This window comes from Alosa pseudoharengus, unplaced genomic scaffold (assembly GCF_046254945.1).
Source record: "Alosa pseudoharengus isolate Yale_2024_CS ecotype anadromous, Long Island Sound unplaced genomic scaffold, YU_APseudo_1.1 YU_APseudo_1.1_scf_24, whole genome shotgun sequence".
NCBI lineage: Eukaryota > Metazoa > Chordata > Actinopteri > Clupeiformes > Clupeidae > Alosa > Alosa pseudoharengus.
In genome coordinates, this window is record NW_027468689.1 from 22,384,613 (window position 1) to 22,407,675 (window position 23,063).

General features: G+C 42.7%; 1 protein-coding gene, 1 long non-coding RNA gene and 1 other non-coding gene across 4 annotated transcripts; 2 read left to right on the forward strand and 1 right to left on the reverse strand.

Moving 5' to 3' along the window:
• Nucleotides 1-502: 502 nt before the first annotated feature.
• Nucleotides 503-7,986, forward strand: LOC143142542 (transcription factor Sp3-like). Of its 2 annotated transcripts, none has more exons than XM_076303494.1 (6): nt 503-594; nt 903-1,000; nt 2,078-3,362; nt 4,548-4,737; nt 5,249-5,445; nt 6,611-7,986. In XM_076303494.1, exons 1-6 carry the CDS (start codon nt 588-590, stop codon nt 6,889-6,891), a joined length of 2,058 nt encoding a protein of 685 aa, XP_076159609.1. In that variant the 5' UTR covers nt 503-587; the 3' UTR covers nt 6,892-7,986. The 2 variants fall into 2 exon arrangements, with proteins under 2 accessions (XP_076159609.1, XP_076159610.1); XM_076303495.1 differs by having other exon boundaries at nt 506-633; nt 6,611-7,985.
• A 7,462-nt stretch (nt 7,987-15,448) lies between these two features.
• On the forward strand, nt 15,449-17,829 carry LOC143142007 (uncharacterized). Its single transcript, XR_012990853.1, has 5 exons — nt 15,449-15,937; nt 16,549-16,677; nt 16,789-16,927; nt 17,171-17,225; nt 17,334-17,829. It is a non-coding gene; the product is annotated as an uncharacterized LOC143142007 (long non-coding RNA).
• A 4,464-nt stretch (nt 17,830-22,293) lies between these two features.
• Nucleotides 22,294-22,364, reverse strand: trnag-gcc (transfer RNA glycine (anticodon GCC)). The gene has a single exon. It is a non-coding gene; the product is annotated as a tRNA-Gly (tRNA).
• Between the last annotated feature and the right edge of the window lie 699 nt (nt 22,365-23,063).

Sequence of the window (23,063 nt, forward strand, 5' to 3'; positions counted from 1 at the left end):
TCTTTTCAAAAGCAAAAGAGTAACTTGTGGCCATAAAACTAAACTGGCTTCAATTTGGCCAAGCGAATTCTAACTCTAAAACCTTTGACCAACTTTTGGGAGTCATTTCTCATAAGTCATTTGTTGATATTGCACAACAATAAGAGTGTGATTGCAACACTGACTCTGAGTTATAATGGCCGCAGTGCTAATGGCTATGGATCGTGGGCTGGTGGATGTAACTTCCTGGCATATGAGAACAATTCCAGTGTAGGAACACTAGTTTCCCAGCTATTTTGTATCTTCTCGAGTGAACAACAAACAGGAAATGTCGGTGCCGTAAAAAGGATTGACACGTCTTCACACTAATGAGGACTTGTGCAATCAAAACATGTATCCAATTGTAGCAAAGAAGAAGGGCGGGACTTCCTGTACGTGACGCAAATTTCACGGTCAAGCTTGGAAGCCCCACCTATTGTGTTTCCCGCACCGTCAATCAAAATAGAAAAAATCAACTCGAATACCCCTTCGGAGCCCGCCTTTGATTAAAGCAATCATGTTTGGAGTTTAAATGAACATTTATTCTTCCGATTTTTACCTTGCACGCTATGACTGGTACGTAACATTTAACCCGATCGAAGCGTACCATCACCGGTGAGTTTGCACTACCATTAGCAAGCAAGCTAAGTCTTTAATCTTTTTCAGCAGCTCAACTAGCAGTTGGTTAGCCAGCTAGCTAGCAACACTTTAACAAAGTGAAATATTGAAACCGTTGAGCAATCCTTTCTAATTTTTGATTGCATGTTTACAAGAACAGTTTCAACATATTTCTCCTCACTTTCCTTCTACTCGCCAGCTTGCTGGATGCAATTAGCGGAAAATTGTTTGTTCTGTTCAGTTTCCCTCTCCCTGTTTGTCTTTAGCCCCCGAACAGCCAGTTAAGCAGGAGGAAATGGCTGCCTTGGACGTGGACAGCAGTCAAAGCGACTTTCTGCAGAACGCCAGTGGCGGGCAGGAGCAGGTATCTCTCATTCCGTTTCTCTTCTCCTGTTCTTCGGTCGGATGTCCCACAAATGCGTGGTGTTTTTGTGAAGTTCACACGTTTTAAAATATGATGTAGGGGGGAAAAGTCGAACACTTCCTGTGAGCCTCCGGACTAACGGCCACCCACTTTCTTCAATTTAAACCCGCCCATAGTGGGTAGGACGCTACCGCCACTGCTGCCTCTGCCCGTGGTACCTGCGGTCAGACCGGGTCACCCCCTCGTTAGGGGAGGACCCCGTTGGTAGTGTCACCACCCCTATGAGGGAGGCCCTGGAGCTTTAAATTGTAGTCTCTATGTACTGCACTGTGCAAAGTACCTAGCTACTACTGTTTAAGCTGAACATATGGGCACTTTGGGTGCATTACAATGATTTTCAAAGTTTTTCTAACTAATTGTTTATAGTCTCCTCTTGATACTGTAATTGAAAGCCGCAATGATGCATAAGCATAATGACGGGTTAATGGATTTTCTGTAAATACTTGGCGCTGCATGTATGTAGTAATGTTTTCACACGAATCGATATGGAGTGTCTAATAAATCCACGCTTTTATGCAGATTCACATGTGAAATTAAGCTTTGTTGACATACTGGTGCATGAATCATTTTACATGACTGCTTTGAAATGATTATAGAAACATTGACATTGATAAAAAAGGATCACTAGCTAAACTGTGCCCAAAGCATCTGTTGGTTGTTCTGTGGAGAAAAGAGTTTTTTTATTAGTGTATAGTTCATTTCACAATTTGAGAGTTATTAACACCTTGCTTGGCTAGTTTAAGCATTATTATGCAGCTCTATTTTCCTTATAATGATAGCTTCAGACTCATTTTGATGATGCACTGAGCTATAAACAAAGAATGGCATCTCTGGTATTGCTGATGCATGCCTGCAACACCTGGCATTGCACAATATGAATTTAGTGTTCCGTACAGGAACATAACTCTTTTGGTCACAGTTATCAACATGGGTATTCAGTGCATTGTAAATTGATGACCAGGGGACACAGCTCCTTGTCAGTCCATAATCTTTTGTTGCGTGTGTGTGTTGCCCCAGACGACAGACTTGACATCCATCCAGCTCACAGGTTCAGACCGCTGGGAGGTCCTGACCCCTGTCACCACAGTGAAGGAGGAACCTGGCGTGGTGCACATCCCCACTGGCGTCGTGTCCTCCAATGGCCAGTACATGCTCCCCCTGCAGAGCATGCAGAGCCAGCCCATCTTCGTGACTGCGGGCACGGGCGACGGTTGCGGCACCAACGGGCTCCAGTACCAAGTGATCCCCCAGCTCCAGTCGGCCGATGGCCAGCTCAGCTACACCACGACGGCGGCAGTGACCGTTGGGGACGGGACGGGCGCGGGCCAGCAGCTCGAAGACCTCCACATCCTTCCGGCGGACGGCAGCCAGGGGGGCCTGGCGCAGCAGATCCAGGGCGTGTCGCTGACGGGCACAACCTTTGGCGGGCAGGCAGGCGCTGCTCAGGTGCTGGCCAACATGCCCATGGGGCTGCCGGGGAACATCACCTTCGTGCCCATCAGCAGCTTGGACCTGGAGTCGTTGGGGCTGGCCGGTGCACAGGCCATCTCAGCCAGCGTCACGGCCGATGGCCAGCTCATCATGACTGCCCCAGGGGCCGAGGCGCCCGGTGACGGTGCGGAGAAGGTTGGGGGCGGGGACGTGGTGTTGGCCGACGGTAGCAACAGTGGCGTGGACATGTTTGTGCCAAACACTTCCCTCCCCTCCTCCTCCTCCACCTCGTCGTCCTCAGTGACCTCCGTGTCTTCCTCGCTGCCCGAAACGATAGACGGCACGGGCGTGCTCACGCAGGCCACCGCCGTTTCCGCCGGACAGCAGGACCCGTCGGGAGCCATCACGGCCGAGGCCTACCTCCAGCAAAACCACATCGCCATCTCCAGCAGCGACCTGACGCCTGGTCAGGACCAGCTGCAGGTCACCACTGCGTCCACACAGCAGCCGCAGCTCATCCAGGTCCAGACAGCAGACGGCGTTACCACGGCGCCCCAGACCCTCCAGAGCGTCCAGCTCATCAACCCCGGAACGTTCCTCATCCAGGCTCAGACGGTCAGCCCCACGGGGCAGATCCAGTGGCAGACGTTCCAGGTGCAGGGCATGCAGGGCCTGCAGAACCTCCAGCTGCCTGCGGGCGCCGCCGGAAACGGCATGGGGGCCACGGGGACCTCCCAGATCACACTGGCTCCCGTGCAGACCCTCTCGCTGGGCCAGGGAACAGCCAACGCCGGACAGATACCCAACCTGCAGACAGTCACCGTCAACTCCATATCCCAGTTCCAGCAGGAAGATACAGATAGCCCTTCAGGTATCAACAACACACACACTCAGGGAGACACATTATGGACTTATGGAAATCATTGAAATTTGCTGCTGTTTTTTGTTTTTTATTTGTGTGTGTGAATGGAGTAATTTTGTCTAGTTTGAGATATATTTTATTGAGTTATTGGCTAAATTGGGACTTAATGGTGCATGCATGTGAGTATCCACATTGACGAATCCATACCTACCTCACTTGACTGCTACCCACACCAAACAATGGAGTTTGTATGTGTGATATTTATGAAGAAACTAAAGTGTGCATACTTACATGCGTAGAGTTGCTTTTAGCACTCATATTCATCTTCCTTAGTGGGTGCCTCAAAATCTTACATAAATGTAGACACACAATGCATCCTCATATTTTCATATAAATTGACATGGGCTGTACTATGAAGTCGTTTCACTTATTTGTATGTCCTGTGTAGACAGTCTTTGTACATTTATATAAGGATTTCATTAGGGATGCTCGATTTTATGGCAAACGTCATTTTCAATATTGATGACACAATTCTTTAACATGATTTAAAATGATTAAGGAGGACACGCCATCCCTAAAAGATTAAATGAATGTAAAGAATGTTAGAAGTATTAATACAACAGTTACACTGTACACTGTAAAGGAGTGCACAGGATTTATAACTCGATTATGTTGTTTTCATAGTCATTGTAATTGAAATTCGATTCCAATGACTTCCAATGCACAGCCTTAGGTTACAGTATGTTGTGCAAGTCCACACAAAGAAACACTCCCATGCTAATACTGGTACCATCTGGTCTTTATTAGCATACTGTTAATGTTCTGCCTTAGCCATAGCTCTGTTTAAAAATATCCACAGAGGACCTACATTCCAGGGCCAGTATAAATTTAGCACTGAAGTGTGTGTGTGTGTGTGTGTGTGTGTGTGTGTGTGTGTCGGGGGGGGGGGGGGGGTGGTTGCACTAGTACAGGGTAAAACACACACACGCACACAGTCAGCTTTTGTGTTCCTAATTTATTACACTTTCGCTTGTCAATTTTCTCTGTTTTTGCCACTTTCTAATGTGTCTAATTCTGCCTGTCTGTCCTCTCTCTCTCTCTCTCTCTCTCTCTCTCTCTCTCTCTCTCTCTATATATATATACATATATATATATGTATGTCTCTCTGTCTGTCTGTATTACTGCCTCCATCAGATATACACATAAAGGAGGAGCCTGACTCCGAAGAATGGCAGCTCAGTGGAGACTCCACCCTCAACACCAACGACCTGTCCAATCTCCGTGTGCGCTTGGTGGACGAGGACTCGGAGGGCGTGGGGCAGGAGGGCAAAAGGCTGCGCAGGGTAGCCTGTACGTGCCCCAACTGCAAGGAGGCGGGAGGAAGGTGAAGCCCTCATTCACACAGTCACACACAGATGGCCATTGGCATAGTGGAGAAATGGGTCACCCTGGGTTCGAACCCTGAACCCGGCGTTGCAAGTCCCTGTTGTGTTGGATACAAGTGTCTGCTAAATCCCACTTGCTTCTACTTTAGATGCACAGCTCCCTAGGCAGGAGCAGAGGGAATAGGATAGGATCTGATCAACTCACCAAATCAGTGCCCTGTGTGTTCCAGGGGGGTGCACATCAGGGGAGTATTCCAAATACGTGATTTAGTGCCTCACACCCGGGTTACACCAAGTGCTCAACTGAAGCACTCTGTTCAAGGAGTGTAAAAATTGTTTTCGACGACTTTTTCAAATGTACGTGCCGCTGTTCCGTTTAGTGTAGCCAGTTCCATTGATTATAGTGGAAGCTGATTATTGCAGCAGATGCTACATTGACACTGGCTTGAATTCTTTGTTTGATCTGAATTGTCAGTAATACTTAACTGTATATGTTTGCGTGTGTGTCAGAGGGTCGAACATGGGCAAGAAGAAGCAGCACATCTGTCACATTCCGGGCTGTGGGAAGGTGTACGGGAAGACGTCTCACCTGCGAGCGCACCTGAGGTGGCACTCGGGAGAGAGGCCCTTTGTCTGCAACTGGATGTTCTGCGGCAAAAGGTTCACACGCAGCGACGAGCTGCAGAGACACCGGAGAACACATACGGGTACACACGCACCTCTCAGACGCATTCTTTTACACATCGGAGAGAACACACACACACACTCTTTTACACGTACGGGTACACATAACTCTTTGACGTGCTCTTTTTACACACCTCACACAGACGGTCACATTGGTCGTCTGGAGGCAGAAAATCGACGGTCTTAATAGACCATTGTTTAAAATTCAGGATTTTGTGTCTTATTAAACAACTTCACCACGTTTCTATGACATGATTATATATTTTTACACGGTATTAATCACATAACATGTACTTGTTAACATGTGAAGGGGTTTGTACACAAACCCACACACTGTTTTCAGGAAAACTACAAAAAAAATTACGGTACTAAATCAAATGAGCCCTCGTCTTGACATTATCAAACAACTGATTATGATGCTAGAAGTCAGATGAACTTTGTTCTCAGCTCTGACACTATAAAGATAAAGATGCTAATAATGTGATGGGGAATCTGGTTACATTATCACATTATAACTACTGTTAGCCACATAACATTTAGAGGCTGGACATTAGTGAATGTAGCTTAATTTCACTGTTTAACAAACAAACTAGCATGCTATGCAGCCAAACAAGCAAACACAGCTAAATGTAAAGACAATGAACCTTTATGGTCTACAAGTTATCCACAGTTATCCATAGTTAGTCCACTGTTCATTTTACCTCATCAAAGGTGAAAAGACCATACACTACTTATTTAATTTTAAAAAAATACTGTATAAGATCCTTTCTAGGAAACCAGGTAGTTAGGCCTATTTAAACAGATAATGTGATGTCACACCTTGATCAAAATGTTATGGAAGATGTTTTTAAATTGTTTTGGTTAAAAATTACTATCGGCCGATGTATTGGTTATCGGCTTTTGAATCTCTTAAATGTCGATATTGGTATTGGCCTTCAAAATCCCATATCGGTCGGGCTCTAGTTGGTTTATGGTTACTGTATACTGTTATTGTATTTAGTTTAATACTAATATTGTTATTTTTTTAGATTTGACTGTACTTTAAATTGTTCATTTTAATGTTAATGTAATGTTGTCTTTGTTAGTTGCTTTGGATAAAAGTGTCTGCTAAGCACTGTAAACATAAACATAACAGATGTATCGTTGTTGTCTTATCATGTGTGTTTCTGTGCTCTGCTTCTGTGACAGGGGAGAAGAAATTTGTGTGTCCGGAATGCTCGAAGAGGTTCATGCGGAGCGACCACCTGGCTAAACACATTAAAACTCACCAGAACAAAAAGAGCCTATCAGGTGCAGGAACCGGGATGGGCTCAGCGGACACCGACGCCCCTGGGGACAGCATCATCACAGGGGCCGGGACCACGCTCATTTTGACCAATCTGCAGCAGGGTGCGACCCCTGACCTCCTATCCAGTGGCGACCTTCCCCTCCAACTCGTCACAGTATCTGCCAGTGAAGTCATGGAGTGACCTTAACTCTGACACCCCCTCCCCTTTCACAGCTCACCGGCTTTTCACTATCGATTTTTATATATATATAATAAATATATATAAATATATATTTTAAAAAAGAATTATTATCCGTCTATGTTCAATAGCAGTCTTTTTTACAAGCAGTGCAAAAACAGTGACATTATAATGTTCCATTCCTTGTACTCATGAAAAGAAACATAAGCAGGCCCACAGACATTTATACACACGTATATATATATATACGCAAAACTCAACGAAATGCCTTATTTTGTACCGTAATCTGTAGTATATAATGCTGGAATTGCATGTATTTTTTTTCTTTGGCTTTTGTTCAATCTGTAATAGTGTAAAGATGAAATGAGTGTGATAGTGTGTGAGACTAAATGTTTGTGTGTGCAGGTGGCTGGGTCGGTGTGTGAGTCTGTGTGAGTGTGTGCACGAATCTGTGTGTATGCATCTGATGAACATTATGGTACACATCAGTGACGTGGGGAGTGTGTGTATGTGTCTTATCATAGAAGGGGATTCAGGGAGTGAAGTGGGTTGTCTTTGAAGAAAGAAGGTTCTGTTTGTCACTACGGGCCTCCGTCAACAGAATGTGTCTTGTGGTTCCGCTTCGGCACCCACTTTTTTTTATTTTATTATTGTTTTTTGTTTTTTTTTAAAGTTTATTACTTCACATGGAATGATAACCCAAATGTGGCGTAAAGAGTTTTTACTTCTTTTTTTAAAAAGTATTCTCTTGTCATACCTTAAAGAGTAACTTGAAGAAATTTCCCCATGTGGCAAAACAATCATGTAATTACATATTTTTTGTATGGTTATTTTCTCTCTCTGTAAGTCCACCATATGCCTGTGTCTCATGATTTTATATGTATATCCCATCTCTCTCTGTTTCCTTTTCTGAGTGAGATGCTATTTACAGTCATCTAAATAGTTAAAGCAATTCTGTTGTATCAAAGCTACTTTTATTTTAATTACTTTTTTGAATATGTGTAAAATTTGAATGTTACTTTTTGTACATTTTCATGTTTTTTTTCCCAAATGGAACACAATTAAAGTCAAAATTCTTACTACAAAAAGAAGTCACACTTCCTAGAAGCTACGTTTAAGTAGTTTTAAAACTGTTTTAGAACAGGTCAGCTCCGTGCTTGCTAATTGATGGCTTTTTAGTGTCTCTTAGTGTCTTCAGTCACTGTCCATGGTTGCCAACTCTCATGTATTTCAGGGTGGGGCTTGCTTTTATGTTCCGTTCCAAGCTGGCCTGAAAGAAATGGTCAATCTTTGTCACTCACACCCCTTACTGTATATATTAGCCTTGAAAGTTGGCAACTCTGATAGTCTCTTCTCAGGGCTGCTTTACAAAGGGCTTTATTGAGGTAGACATAAGGACCCCTCAAACTAGAGACTCGGACTGAACTGTAAATGATGCATTGATAAATGAATGGCGCAGCTTTGGATGGCTGACTTCTACATATGTCTTTTTTACGTTTTATGGTCATGTGTAATTAACATCACTTTCGCAATATGATAAATTCCGCTGTGGAAGGTTCAGTAGCCTACTTGATCAAGGTCCACGGCACTCTGAGTCAAATTCAGCTGTTTTCCTCTAGCTGTCCATCCTATATGCATATGCACTGAAATGAAATTTGAGCTGGCCAGTTTTTTTCTTTTTAGTTTTATGGATAAAACATCTGCAGGGGCACTTTACTTATACCTCCTACTTCTTTCTGGGGTCTGATGACTGAGTAGTGGAAAAAGAAAGAAATGCAGCTAGTTACTTCAGCCTTACATTTGAGAGGATGTTAGTTTTGCTATCATTTTTGCCATTACCCTATTTATGTTGCAATGGCTTTGTAACCCTTTGGATATGTCGTCACATCTTTAATGTATACAGCAGTCTTACTACAGACAATTCCTATGTGAATAGCAGAGGTAGCCTATAAACTGACAAGACCTGCGAGTAGGGGTAGCTACTAACGGTAAAAATCTACCCGTAGGTTCCACCGAGATTTGAACTCGGATCGCTGGATTCAGAGTACTAACCATTACACCATGGAACCTGCCCTTTTTCGTGAGAGGACGTAATTTCAGAACTACGTCATGAATTCATTATTTCATGTTACCTATATAATCCATTATACTAGCATAGTCAGTCTAATTGCGGGAACAAAGGACTTCCATCTCTGTGGAGCATCTAGTTTACATGGACATTCATATTCCGAGTAGGCTATGACCTTATTCAGAATAAGGCAATACAGTTTTTCTCGATTGCTTTGACCTGCTTAAGAAAACTGGGATCCACTTGGTCTTCATGAACACTTTCTTTGCACAGCAGAAGTTATCTCTTGCGAATGTGTTCACACATTTTCATTGGGTTTACAGTTTTTCTCACACATTTTTGCAAAACAGTTAACACAATTGTCATTCAAAGTCCCCAAACTGGTTTCCCCGTGCTAACCAAAAGGAAAACATATTTTCAGTTGGTAGAGATTCCTTGCACAAGTCTGAATCTTTGATACACCTGTGTGAAACTCCTTTGTATTCTTCAATCAGCAGCAATCATTATCCATAAGAGATGGCATGTCTGTTGTGATGCTATTTGCAAGTATGGATATAAGCCACATTTAGAGAAATTATATAGCCTATTTGGTAAAAAAAATACAGTACAAAAGGTGTTTAGCCTACTGTAGGTCTATTTTGATGAAAAATTTACCAAAAATTTGTCTTGTGCTTACTGTAAGTCTTACATGTCAATACAGTAACATCTTGGGAGGAGTGAATAGGCCTACAATTATTTTTTTATTCATTACATTTAGTCTTTTCAAATTTTTCTGATACCAGAAAAATGAGAAAGATATGGAACAGACAAAAATGCTCATTTTGAGAACTATATTTTGCATTTTGTTGTCAAGTGTGTAATGATTGATTGAAATCACACACTAATTTGACGTCAGGATGTGTTGTTGGAAGGCAAGATTTGCTTTTGCTGCATGTTTTAAGTGTTTACTGTTTTGAGAACGTGATGTCAGAGTTGACACAAGCATCAAAACGATCGAGAAAAACTGTAAGTGGTTTTGGTATATGTTTTCAGCAGAGGCGGACAGAGTACACAGGGTTTGGTGCCTACAAGGTGTGCAAAAGTGGGCCACATAAACAATACAACATTATAAAACATTTTTAGGCTGATGATTGATCTCTTTAACAAGAAATTGTGCCTAAAATTCTCAAAATTGTCCGCTAAAAAAATAATACTTAAATATCAATACAATCAATTCATGCCTATTAGTGTGCTTGAGTGTAGGCCTAGGCTGCTCTGTCAGTTCTTGTCTACACCAATTCAGAGCACAAAGTGCAGAGATCTCTGTTAAATCAAGTTTAATAGACTTAATAGACTTTTACATAGTACCAGCTGAAGTCTGTAAGGCCTTCCGTAGCTTATGTAAGTGTGATGAAAAGAAAGGGTAAAGGATCAGATAGACAAACAGACAGGTGTGTGTGTGTGTGTGTGTAAGAGAGAGAAAGAGAAAGAGAGACACTACCAGCATGGATGGATTATGAACTTTCAGGCCCCTGGGCCCAGATGTATTAAGGGCCACCCACTAATTGTTGCGGGGGACATTTTTAAAAATTTATTTGATGTGATTTCCTATATTCTGGTGCATTTTGGGGATGACCAATAATTTAATTCAATCAGATTCATAGCCTATATGTTGATATGATGTGTTGATATTGAGGCAATGATTCCATGCAATGGCTTGGGCCCCCTGACTCCTTGTCTCCCCTGGGCTTGGGCCCGGTAGGTAATCCATCCCTGACTACCATTGACAGTTGGCTGATGATAGCTGGCAGTGATAGAATTTAGAATATCGAATAACCTGAAGCACATAGTGCTCTGTTCTTCATGGTTGGTGATATTAGTGACCTTCTAGCCTTCTACATTTGAGCAAGCACATTTTCATAGTCCATGGTGGCACAGTCTAGTTAGGTTATATTCTGAGGTGTGTCTTTCTGTTAGTCAGGTGATGGCACACATAAAAGAAACAGATTTTGGGCTATGTATCCAGTGGCAGATATGTGTGGACTGGTGAATGAACCATCACTAGAGACATATGCCAAATTTCTTGTTTTTGTCCATGAGAGAGTATAGAGATGGGGATCACAGATCAGCCAACGATTACATTGTTACAGTGCAGTTATCTTACAAGAGAACAAAGCAGTTTGGCACAGGAACTGCTACAAATCCACCTGTAACAGTGAGCATCTGCAGCATGCTAAGATTCGCTACTAGAAATAATGTGAAGCAGGCAGGACTCAGTGTCTTCAGAAAAGACGTGGTAGACCATCTTCTGAACCTGCTGCAACTGCATCAAGTCCATCTAGAGGGACTTTGTACACTTGTTCAGCAGCAGCTGCTTCCAGCATAGATAAGTGCTTCTTCTGTCAGAAGCAGACAAAAGAGCGTCTTCATGAGGTGTCCTCTTTCAATGCAGGCAACCAACCAAGAACTATAAGTAATATTTTGAAGTCAATGACTTTTAACAGGTAGCCAGTGTAAAGATGCTAGGATGGGGGAAATATGTTCATATTTTTTTTGTGTGTGAGCAGCTGCATTTTGAATAAACTGTTAGCTCTTTAGACAGGTATTATTACAGCCAGCATAATAGCATTGCAATAGGATTGCAATAGTCTATCCTTGAGATGACAAAACATTAATTTCTTGGCATCTGGTAAGGGAAGGACTTCCTTATGTTTGAAATGTTCTTTAAATGGTAAAATTAAGTTTTGGTGATCTGTTTGTGATTACTTAGTGCTAGGTCCTGGTCAATTATAACTCCCAGGTTTTTAACACTTGTGGATGAGGTCAGTGGAAGATCACTATATGTAGCATGTGATGTGGATAGGATATCCCTCATCTTTTTGAACCTAAAACCATGACTTCTGTTTTATCTGAGTTCAAAAGCAGGAAATTATTTGTCATCCATGTGACATGTCTTTATAGCTCTTACATGTGTCAAGTTTGGCTAACGGGGTTAATTCATCAGGTTTTATGGAGAGGTATAGTTATGTCTCATCTGCTAAACAACAGGGGCCCCAGTACTGAGCCTTGAGGCATTCCATATTTTACCATAATCTGGGTAGATGGTTTATTATGGACCTGTACAAATTGTTGACGGTTAGGAAGGTATGATCTAAACCAAGTGAGTGCTGAGTCTTTGATGCCTATCAAATTTTCAAGCCTAAGTAGTATGTCATGGTCTATGCTGTCAAAGGCAGCGCTGAGGTCCAGGAGAACCAGTATAGATACAAGGCTATAGGTTTTTTGAGGGAGAGCTTAATAACAGATGTCTTAAACGACTGCGGTACATGCCCTGACAGAATTATTTATAATCTAGAGCAAAACATTATCCAGGAAGGGGAGACCAGTCTTAAGAAGGTGAATACAAATAGGGTTTAGTACACTAGTTGTAGATTTTGATGAGGACATTGTGGAGGTGAGATCTAATATGTTGTGTATATGTAAATGAATTCAATGTTGTTTGAGGTCTCATCTGTGATTCAGTGATTTTGCTATCTTTCAGCAATGGAGTATGTGTATTTGGTGAAACTGATTGGTTATTGATCTTATCTCTAATTGTTTGACATACAATCATACTGTTGAAAATAATAAAATAACTGTTTTGTGAACTTTATTCAACATAGCCAGTGATTTAGGCAATATTTATGGTGTTAATTATAGTGAAATATACAATTTCACAAAAATAGGGTTAAAACAGGTAAACAAAATACAAAAAAACAAAAAACATAATTTTTCTCCATGTTCAATGACCTCTAAAGACAGTCCAACCACTCTCCAAAAATTAACATTTCAATCCCACAGAAACCACATAGGCCCCCTGACTACAAGTACTGTACTCAAGTAAATGTAGGCTTAGGCCTACTCCGTCACTGTCCGGCTCTGGTTTTCAGGGGTGATTTAAGGTAAGTTTGAGTATAGGCTACATCACGTTTCGTAGTCACATGGCAGCGTTTTCTGAATATGGTCTTAACTCGGTTAATATCTGAATATTATTGTCCATGTAAACATATGCCTAGCCTACATCGAGTCGTTGACTCATAGGCCTTTTTATGAAGATAGGCTATATCGCATCCTCCCATGGCGATTTCTCGTCATCCATGCTCAAGTTCCATTTTCTCCAACATTACCAGGTGAAAAGGGTCGTTGAAATATCTGTAGCCTACTTCCAGCATGTCAATCCCATTTTCTATCCATTTTCTACTAACACTTTCAACACGGTGTCGCTGGCGCTAGTGCATGGGGGCTCCGTCAGACCGTCACCCACGCCACGCGCAACGTGCAGGCTTGACAGTGTCCACGATAAAATGATCATACTGGCTCTATTATTGGTGGTAATCGATAAAGCCTATAGGAAAGACAAGTATTGGAATAATATATACATTTTCAAAAAATAAAGATGCATTGGCCGGGAATCGAACCCTGGCCCGGGGCCAGTTGCGAATAGTTGTAACGGACAATCAACCAATCAGATTGAAGCTTTGTTCTGCCCTGTGCATATCATTATCTATTTTACAGTATTATTTAATTATTTACTTTAAAGGTATGGTTCGAATCCCGTCAGGAACATTAAGAAATATGAAAAAAAAAGAAATAGTGGAAGGCATTGGAAATTCTTTAAACAAATTTGCCACTGTAAATGTAAAATATAATTTAATATTTTATATCATTTGTTTTTTATGGTAGAAAATGCTGCTCAATTTAGCACAGTAAAATACTGCAATAATAATAATAATAATAATAAATAATAATGTAATGCAACGGTGCAGAGGAAGAGTACTTCTCCAGTTATTCTCTTCATTTTTGTTTAATTATCATTAGAGTAATGTCTTACAGAAGGACTGACCGTGTTCTGCTTGAGTGTGAGTGTGTGTCTGTGCGTGAGTGTGAGTGTGTGTCTGTGCGTGCGCCTGTGTGCGTGACAGCGTGTGTGTGTGTGTGCCCGTGTGCGTGACAGGCAGTGTGTGTGCATGTGGATGTCTAAGCCTGTGTGTGTGTGTTTGTGTTATGTGCCCATATGCGTGACAGGCAGTGTGTGTGCACATGGATGTCTAAGCCTGTGTGTGTGTGTGTGTGTGAGTGTTTGTCTGTGCACACAAGCTGAAGAAGGCAAAGTGTGTGCGTGTGTGTGTGTGTCTGTGTGCATGTGTGTCTGTGCGTGTACCCGTGTGCGTGACAGGCGGTGTGTGTGCACGTGCATGTCTAAGCCTGTGTGTGCGTGTGCATGTGAGTGTGTGAGTGAAAGCATGTGTGTGTGTGTGTGTCTGTGTCTGTGTGTGTGTGTGTGTGTGTGTGTGTGTGTGTGATAAAATCATTTCTATAAAGACATGGCATTGTCCGAGAGAGGATTAAAGGAGAATTCCGGTGTGATATTGACCTAAAGTGTGTTGAAACATGAAACATTTCTTTCAGTAGCAGCAACTGGAATCCATGCATTTCCACTATTCTATTTTTGGAATCTGATCCCTTATCATACCTGTTCATTCTTACTCGTTGCTCGACTTATCGTGACTAAATTCAAGATGGCTGCAAACGCTAAACTTCGTGAAGATACTGTCTGTATAAATCGTCTTGTAAGTAAACTACCAGTGCTTTTTCAAAGTTCTCAATGTCTCGTTTTAAATGTCAGGGCCCTCGGAAGTCTACCAATGAAGTGTGGAGATACATTGAGCCTCGTAAATGGTGTAAAACAGTGATTTATTTGCATGGCTAGCCCGATGCCGAAGCACCACCATTGAAAAAGCTGTTGGTAGCATCGGCTAACTAGCGCCAGATTTTGGAGTGCAGGGGACAAGCCGAGATGGGCTATGAGACATACGTTCACACTCGGTATCATGTTTCAACACACTTTAGGTCAATATCACACCGGAATTCTCCTTTAAGAGAGGGAGAGGTACGAGGAGCGCCCCCGCCCTTTGCTGGGGTCGCAGTCTGTGCTGGGGGCGATTCACAAGAATCTGTGCGGGAAAAGGTGGTGCAGGTGGTGGTGCTACTACAGTTTGGGCCATTGCTGATACCGCTGTACACACTGCCACCACTGCTGGATGATACACTGCCGCTTGGGTCCGCTGCTACTGCCGCCGCTGAGCCCACTGGTGTGTGCTGCCGAGCCTGTTGCATATGCCAGATGATCCACCACCACTGCTGCTGGGTCCACTGTTCCCAGACGATACACAGCCACTGCTGCTGGGCCCTGGGTCCGCTGCTGCAAGACGATACACCGCCTATGCTGAACCTGCCGATGCTGGCAGATGATACACCGCCACTGCTAAGCCCGCGGCCACTGCTGAGCCTGTCTGCAGCGCCTGGTCAAGGTGCCCACACAGTCCTCTCCGTCTCCGTCTGTGTCCTGACGGACCTGTACAAATAATTCAATGTCACCATTTATGCACAATCCTTGAAGCAGGTAAATCAATATGACCACGCCATTGTGCTAAAACATTTGACTTACCATTGGGAGAGTATCCTTCCCAGATAGCAAGCATAGTCGGCCCGATTCTGGCTGAGTGCTGGCAGTGTCGGCTGAGGTCCGAGTCGGCTGAAGCACAGTAAACACAGTCGGCCCGATCCTGGCTGAGTGCTGCCACTGTCGACGGAGTTTCAGGTCGGCTGAGGCACTGTCCCCTTGAATGGGCCGACACTGACACGCAGTAGTTGGGCTGATTACTGAGTGTCTTATTTGGCCCGATTGGGGTTTGATGGGCTACTGCCAGTTTTCGAATCAATCTCGGCAGACGGATTTCATACAGTGTGTGGCCCGATACTTCAGGAACGAACAATGATCAGTATTGGCGGCAAAAATGAAACATTTAGCGACAGCCGGACGCTAACGTACATGGCCCAATTCTGTAAAGTGACTGTCGGCCCATTACATGTGGAAGAGCCACGAGCAGAGCAACTGTTCAGTTTGAAACCAGCAGGACGGCTCAGGACAGCAGGACTGTCTCGTTTTGGACACTGCATGTGGTAAGTAACATGCGACTTTACCTTTACCTGTTATTGCATGTAAATCATTATGAATGTACGTAGGCTTATTATTGCAGACAAAGTTTAACAAGTAGCAGAATGGGTGTTTCAATCTAACCCCCTTGACGATGACGAAGCTAGCGGTAACATACGTTATGATTTATAGCCTACTTTGTTGGCCTAATTACCGTTAACGTCAGTGTTGGTGGTTAGTCAAAAACGTTCAGTGCTGTAACGTTAGCTATACTTGCATAATTATGTGGTTTTCAAAGAAAAGTGTGATCTAATCATTTTAGAAATAGCTTCCTTAACAGTTAACCAGTATTGCATGACTTAGAATATAGCGATTGGTAATTGGGCATTTCATCGTTATCCATCCAACTTTAGGCACTAGGCAGGCAGGACTGAGACTGTATGCCTTAAGAGAGAGTGTGTGTGTGTGTGTGAGAGAGAGAGAGAGAGCAGGGTGGGTCCTGTCCTGGTCATGTAAAGCTCATCAAAATCTGTATTTTAAGGTCGTTCTGTATTTTATACTGAGGGGTTGTTTATGATCATGTAATCATTTTGAACACATATACTTCCATTAACCTAACGTTACTGTGACTTTTTAGTACACCTCAGAATCCAGGCCACACTGACCAGAGACCTGCCTGCACTTCTTTGGATGAAGAAGGCTACCCGTGTATACATGTGTGAACCATTTCTTGTGTTGGAAAAACAGGAGACCTGAAGAGCTCTTGGTAAGTTGTACATTGATTTAATAGAATAAGTAATACGTTTTTGTTTAGATGAGCCAAATCATAGGAATCAGCTTTCATCTAGGCCTGTGTTTTGTGATGTGTCATTTTTAGATGGTTTTGGTTTGCCTCATCCATTATGTCAGCAAAGAACAGGAGTGGGCAGGAAACATGCGCTGTTGAAAACATGGCCAACCAACTGGAGCACCCACAAGGCTCTTGTGAAAGAAGTCCACAAGCCTTTGTGCTTCAGGTCTGTATGTGTTGACAAATATGTCTTGCTCTTGGTGATTGTCATTAGTAATATATCAGCATTTAACAATCACACAATGTCAATGTTGCCCAAAATAACTACCAGGGAGGTGTTACCAAGACAGCTGCAGAGTGGCAAGACTGGGCTTTAGTAATATTTTGTCAGACAGTAAAGGATAAATAGTTTAATGATTTTTTTCTTTTCTTTTGAAATGACATGCTGTCCATGCATCTCAAATTGAAGGATGGATGGAAAGAACTCTTTGATCAACCCCCACAGAGAGCTGAGGTGGCTATCTGTAAGTATATTTGAGGGGACAAACAGAACTTCTCTGACAGATGACATGTTGAAATCTTGCTTTAGACCTCATAATGATCTTATAATATTATTTTATACCTAAATGCAGTTTGGAGACACCCCCGGCTGGTAGTGCTGCTGAAACTGGTGGAGGCAACAATGAAGCGGCAACAGAAAGAGAAGGCAGGTGGCAAAGGTTGCTGCTATTGAAAAATACTTTGAGAGTGAGTATGTGTGCATGTATGTAGCTGGGTAGGTCATGGTACATGGTACAAAAATACAGAATTTAAAGCACTAGCACAACACTTAACTCACAACCCACAACTACTGACAATGGAATTACTCTTTTAGAGTGAGTGAGTGAGGGAGAGAGATAGAATATTTCTGTAAATGTTTAGAATAATTTATTTCTTTGAATCATTATACAGTTTTAAAATGTTTAATTGTTTGTGTTTTTGTATATGAAAGATGTCGATTGTTGTAGATAAAAGTAGATTGTATATCTTAACTTGTTTAATTTCTAAAGTGTATATATGTAAAAGCTTGTATAATTTTGAAATGTTTGTTTTATTTGCAAGGTTGTGTTTGTCAAACTTGTTAATAAAAGTAGCTTGTGCTTTTAATTACTAGTTCTGGATTTGTGTTTATTTTCAAGTACTTTTGGTAGTTAATGGGCCACATGTGGCCCGGGGACCCAGCCGACATTCAGCCAACACTCAGTCAGATCAGTTTTATAGTGCGTGGGCCAGTACAGGCCCAGAGGCCCAGCCGACACTCAGCCAACACTCAGTCAGATCAGTTTTATAGTGCGTGGGCCAGTACAGGCCCAGAGGCCCAGCCGACACTCAGCCAACACTCAGTTATAGTGTGTGGGCCAGACCTGGGCCAACAGAATGCATGACAGTCATTTCACAGTGTGTGGGCCACACCTGGGCCAACAGAAACAATAAGAGTAATTTCACAGTGTGTGGGCCACACCTGGGCCAACAGTTCCAATAAGAGTCATTTTACAGTGTGTGGGCCAGACCTGGGCCAACAGAAACAATGAGAGTCATTTTGCAGTGTGTGGGCCACATCTGGGCCAGAGGAAATTCTTTGTGTCAGTTATCAGTAACTGGGCCATTGTTGGGCCGGAGGCCCAGCCAGAACTGGGCCAACACTCACAAAACCCTGAGGCAAGGTAGTGGGCCAGAGGTGGGCTGGTCAAATTTTGCTATCTGGGTTGGATTTAGCTCACACAGCTGTATCAGTGCCCGACTCATCAGTCTGCGCACCTCACACTCAACTGCTCTGGGGTTGCGTCCTTTCAGTGCCACTGTATCCCTTGCCTCTATGCGCACCCTGTTGGCCCTCTTGATCTTCCAGGCAGTGGTCCCCCTCTGGTGGTACTCAAGAGCCAGTGTCGCCGCAGTGAAGGGCCACAGGGTCAGTTTGGAGGACGAGGGCTCAAACCTAAAGGGGGGCACACAGTCCGGCCATCTGGCATACCGGGCATTTTCCCGGTGGGCCGACGCACCTTTAGGGCCGATAGAATAGGCTATATAATTATTATTTTGGCCAACGATCGGCCCAAAGGAAGGACAATCAGCGGCCCATTGGTTACGTATTGACACTGGACTGATCCAATAACAGCTCACGTCAGGCCCCACCCCTCCCATTTTGGCTCAGAGCCAGGATTCTGTGAGCGCATCAAAAGTTAATCGAAGTTGCCTACACGAAATTGCGGCGGGTGCCGGTAGTGACAATTGTGCAAAATTAACACCAATGTGGAAGATTCAAAAATACAATATTGCAAGTAGGCTAGCATGTCAGTAACATGTTGAAGTTCGTTGAGTTTGAACGAGGATGTAAGCAAGCACACAGAGCAGAGGGACAGTAAGCAGATGGTGGAGAGCGCTAGCCTATTGAGGCTACATGATAAGAACTCACTCACTGGTGGAGCAGGTAGGCTATGTGTGACATGCCATGCTGACGATGATGATTATTATGACTTATTAATTGCGATAATGTAATGATATGGTAATGATAACATAGTAAGGCCGTGCTGTGATTACAATAACAAATAGCGCAACTTAAATTTCCTAAATTAATGATTTGCAAACCCGGACAGCAAAAGATTGTCAAATCGACGTTAATTGTTGGTCAGATTGATCATCAGTTTCCGTCAGACACCCAAAATTCATCATCGATGGCATGAGTGGTGGTTGGTCTCTCAAAGTAGAGAAGGTTTCTATCTTGAAAGGGTTATCATGCCATGGGCTAAAAGACTGTAGACTGACGGAAATGTAAGCTACAACACGTAAAGTCATGCACAAGCCAACTAAGCTATAACCTATACGATAGGCTACTGGAACAGATAATTAGTTCATGTAGCTATACGGTTCCAAAATGTACCAGCAATGTATGTAGGTAGTATAGGGGAGCGCGGGGCACAAAGTAACGCGGGGTTAAATGTAACACGGACTTTTTCCCTATTTGAAGGGGGTTGATCGAGGCATGCTATTGGTCAGTTAATCACATTACTATGAGACGGTGTTCCACAAATTTTCAGTCAGTATGGACGTGTTTCCACGTAGATCTGCAGCAAAACGCCTTTTGAAGACATCAACTTTAATGTCTAGGTGGTACTTGTCTTTCCATTACTGAGTTGTGGGTGCAGCTCACTGACTCCAATCTTCTATCATCTTAATAACCGTCTTGTAGGCTAAAAATGAACACCGTTTTGAAACATGTAGCCAACTCATAGCAGGAGCTAGCTTATCTTATAACAAACGTGACCCAGCGGGGTTAGTTGTAACGCGCTGTTACAACTAAGCCACTCATACTGTACAATGATGTTGCAATATAAAAATATGCGCGTATTAGTGTTAGTTTAGTTAGTTGTTGTGATGTTTTGCATTTTGCCTCATGTGTTTTCAGGTTTGAGGGCTTTTCTTGGCAGGATTGACCTTGGTAAGACTCTTTGCTTCCATTGGCGCATATTTCTCATGTTATTTCTCCGTATAGAAAATAAAGTCAATTTTCGACACACGTCTGTTGTTAGTTCATGACTTATGTATCATAAATAGTCAGATCCTATTCTATCATACACATTCAGATACATTTATTGAATTCATTTAATTAAAAACAGCCGTTGGGATGAGTGTTACAACTAACCCCGCATATGGGGCAGGTTGTAACATTTCACCTATCGCCACTCTCGGTGGAATTGTAAAAGAACAGTAGCTCCTACAAACAAACTTCCAGTGCATATGTGTAACATAGATATGTATGTTGCTTGTTAAAAAGTATAACTAGTGAAACTCAAATGATTTTAGAATTATTTAGCCATAACCAAAAAGTGTTACTTTGTGCCCCGCGCTCCCCTAGCCTACAGGAATAAAATATTTCCAGCCCTGTTTATTTCATGTTGTTTCAGTTGTCCTACAGTGATAACTGGTATAAATTACGTTAATGTCTACGACAATCTGGGTAATTTAACTCTTTACACATAGACTTCAGTATTTTTTGGTGCTGCTGTCAATTGAGCATTGTATAGTTTAAATGTAGCCTATTGAATAATTTGAAATGATACTTTGAATTCAAGCAGAAACTCTTCTTTAACAATTGCTTGTATAGCCTACTTGAATATGGAGATCATGTGCTTCATGCCTACCTCTGATCAGTCAGAGTGAGGCCTACATCACTTTCAGTGCTCCATGACAGTTGAAAATATACATATTCAAGGGTAACGCAAGATTCTGTATTTAATTAGGTGTGCCCGACCAATTTGAGGGCCGCTTGGGCCAAATATGCCAGGGACGATTTTTGGTCCCAGTCCGCCCCTGGGGGCACATATGCCATTTTATACAAGAAGAACACATAAACAATCTAAATCACATATATATAATGCATTCTGTATTCTGCTATGGTATAATAGCCTATCACTGTACTAGTTTGATAGTGGTGTAGGCTACTCATTAACACACATTAAAGAACCAGGTGTTCTGTTTAGATATCTAAAGCATATTTAGACCACGAATTTCGACTCCACACTGTAGTAACAACATCTACAGAGCCTAAACATGCTCGGGAGCCGAGAATTATTCATCTTGAAGCCTATATGAAAGACAAGTATTGGAATAACATACATTTTCAAAAAATAAAGTTGCATTGCCTGGGAATCGAACCCGGGCCTCCTGCGGCCCATGCTCGGGAAAACAATTCAGCTAAACGGCCCTAAACGCTTTTCCATTCATTTCCAATGGTAGTGCTAAACCACTACGGGTGCAATATACTTTTGGCCGCTACGCGTTTTGGCGCTGTTGCCGCAGTTTTGTTTAAATATCGGCGGCAGTCTCTGAAAAGTTTATTCTATCTAGGCGAACTCCAACGGAGACGACAGCTTGCCATCGATTCGTATTTATTGTTCATTCATCTATTGTTGTTTTGTGATGCGGTATCGCTGGCGCTAGTGCATGTCACCCATGCGCAACATCGTGCAGGCTTGACAGTGTCCCAGTAAAATGATCATACTGCTCTAATATTGGTGGTAATCGATGAAGCCTATATGAAAGACAAGTATTGGAATAACATACATTTTCAAAAAATAAAGCTGCATTGGCCGGAATCGAACCCGTGCCTCCTGCGGCCAATGCTAGGGAGCCGATAATAATTCAGCTAAACGGCCCTAAACGCTTTCCCATTCATTTCCAATGGTAGTGCTAAACCACTACGGATGCAATATACTTTTGGCCGCTACGCGTTTTGGCGCTGTTGCACAGTTTTGTTTAAATATCGGCGGCAGTCTCTAAAAAGTTCATTCTATCTAGGCGAACTCCAGCGGAGACGACAGCTTGCCATCGATTCGTATTTATTGTTCATTCATATATTGTTGTTTTGTGGTGCGGTGTCGCTGGCGCTAGTGCATGAGGGCTCTGTCACCCATGCGCAACATCGAGCAGGCTTGACAGTGTCCCAGTAAAATGATCATACTGCTCTAATATTGGTGGTAATCGATTAAGCCAAGTTGAAAGACAAGAAAATGAAAGACAAGTATTGGAATAACATACATTTTCAAAAAATAAAGTTGCATTGGCCGGGAATCGAACCCGGGCCTCCCGCGTGGCAGGCGAGAATTCTACCACTGAACCACCAATGCATAGAGACATAAACGTATGGCAAGCCATTTTAACATTTAACAGCAACTAGACTAATTCAGTTGTGCCAGTTGTTGATATCTACAATGTTGATTCCGGATAGTCAAACTTAGCGTTTAAAAGTTAAAAGGGCTTGCCATAGGTACGATGACAGAGAATATTATATCTATTTTCCTATGACATTTCACGCTCATTCTTCTCGGTCTGTTTTTTCCTTTAAAATCGCCAAGCACCCAATATTACAGTACGATGTAACAAGAATTATCCTTCCAGTCGATTTACATTGTATATGGTACCAATCTGTCACGGATCACATTTTAAATCTGTGGGCGAACTTGAAAAGGCTATTGCGCACATTTATCAATGTGGCGACACAAGATGCTGTGCTTTTGTTGCGTTGATAAAGTGTGAGATTCGCTATGGTGATTTTGGTCAATGGACAACGAAACTAATCAAAACCAATACATGATGTGTATATTTGCGCCTGTTAAATGTTAAACGTTTTCAAATGACCGATTCCGACACAGTTTCAAACAGAGAAGAATGCGTGTGAAACGAAATTATTTGTTTCGAATGATCTTCGCGCATGCTCGTCGTCCTCGTTAGTATAGTGGTGAGTATCCCCGCCTGTCACAGCAGGGCCAGCCGTGTATAGGTGTAACGGAAAAACAGCCAATCAGATTGAAGCTTTATTCTGCCCT

What these genes read in the sequence shown, in the direction of transcription:
- LOC143142542 (XM_076303494.1), top strand. An exon ending in AGATACAGATAGCCCTTCAG is followed by an intron (nt 3,363 to 4,547) that starts GTATCAACAACA and finishes TGCCTCCATCAG; the next exon opens with ATATACACATAAAGGAGGAG. An exon ending in ACACCGGAGAACACATACGG is followed by an intron (nt 5,446 to 6,610) that starts GTACACACGCAC and finishes CTTCTGTGACAG; the next exon opens with GGGAGAAGAAATTTGTGTGT.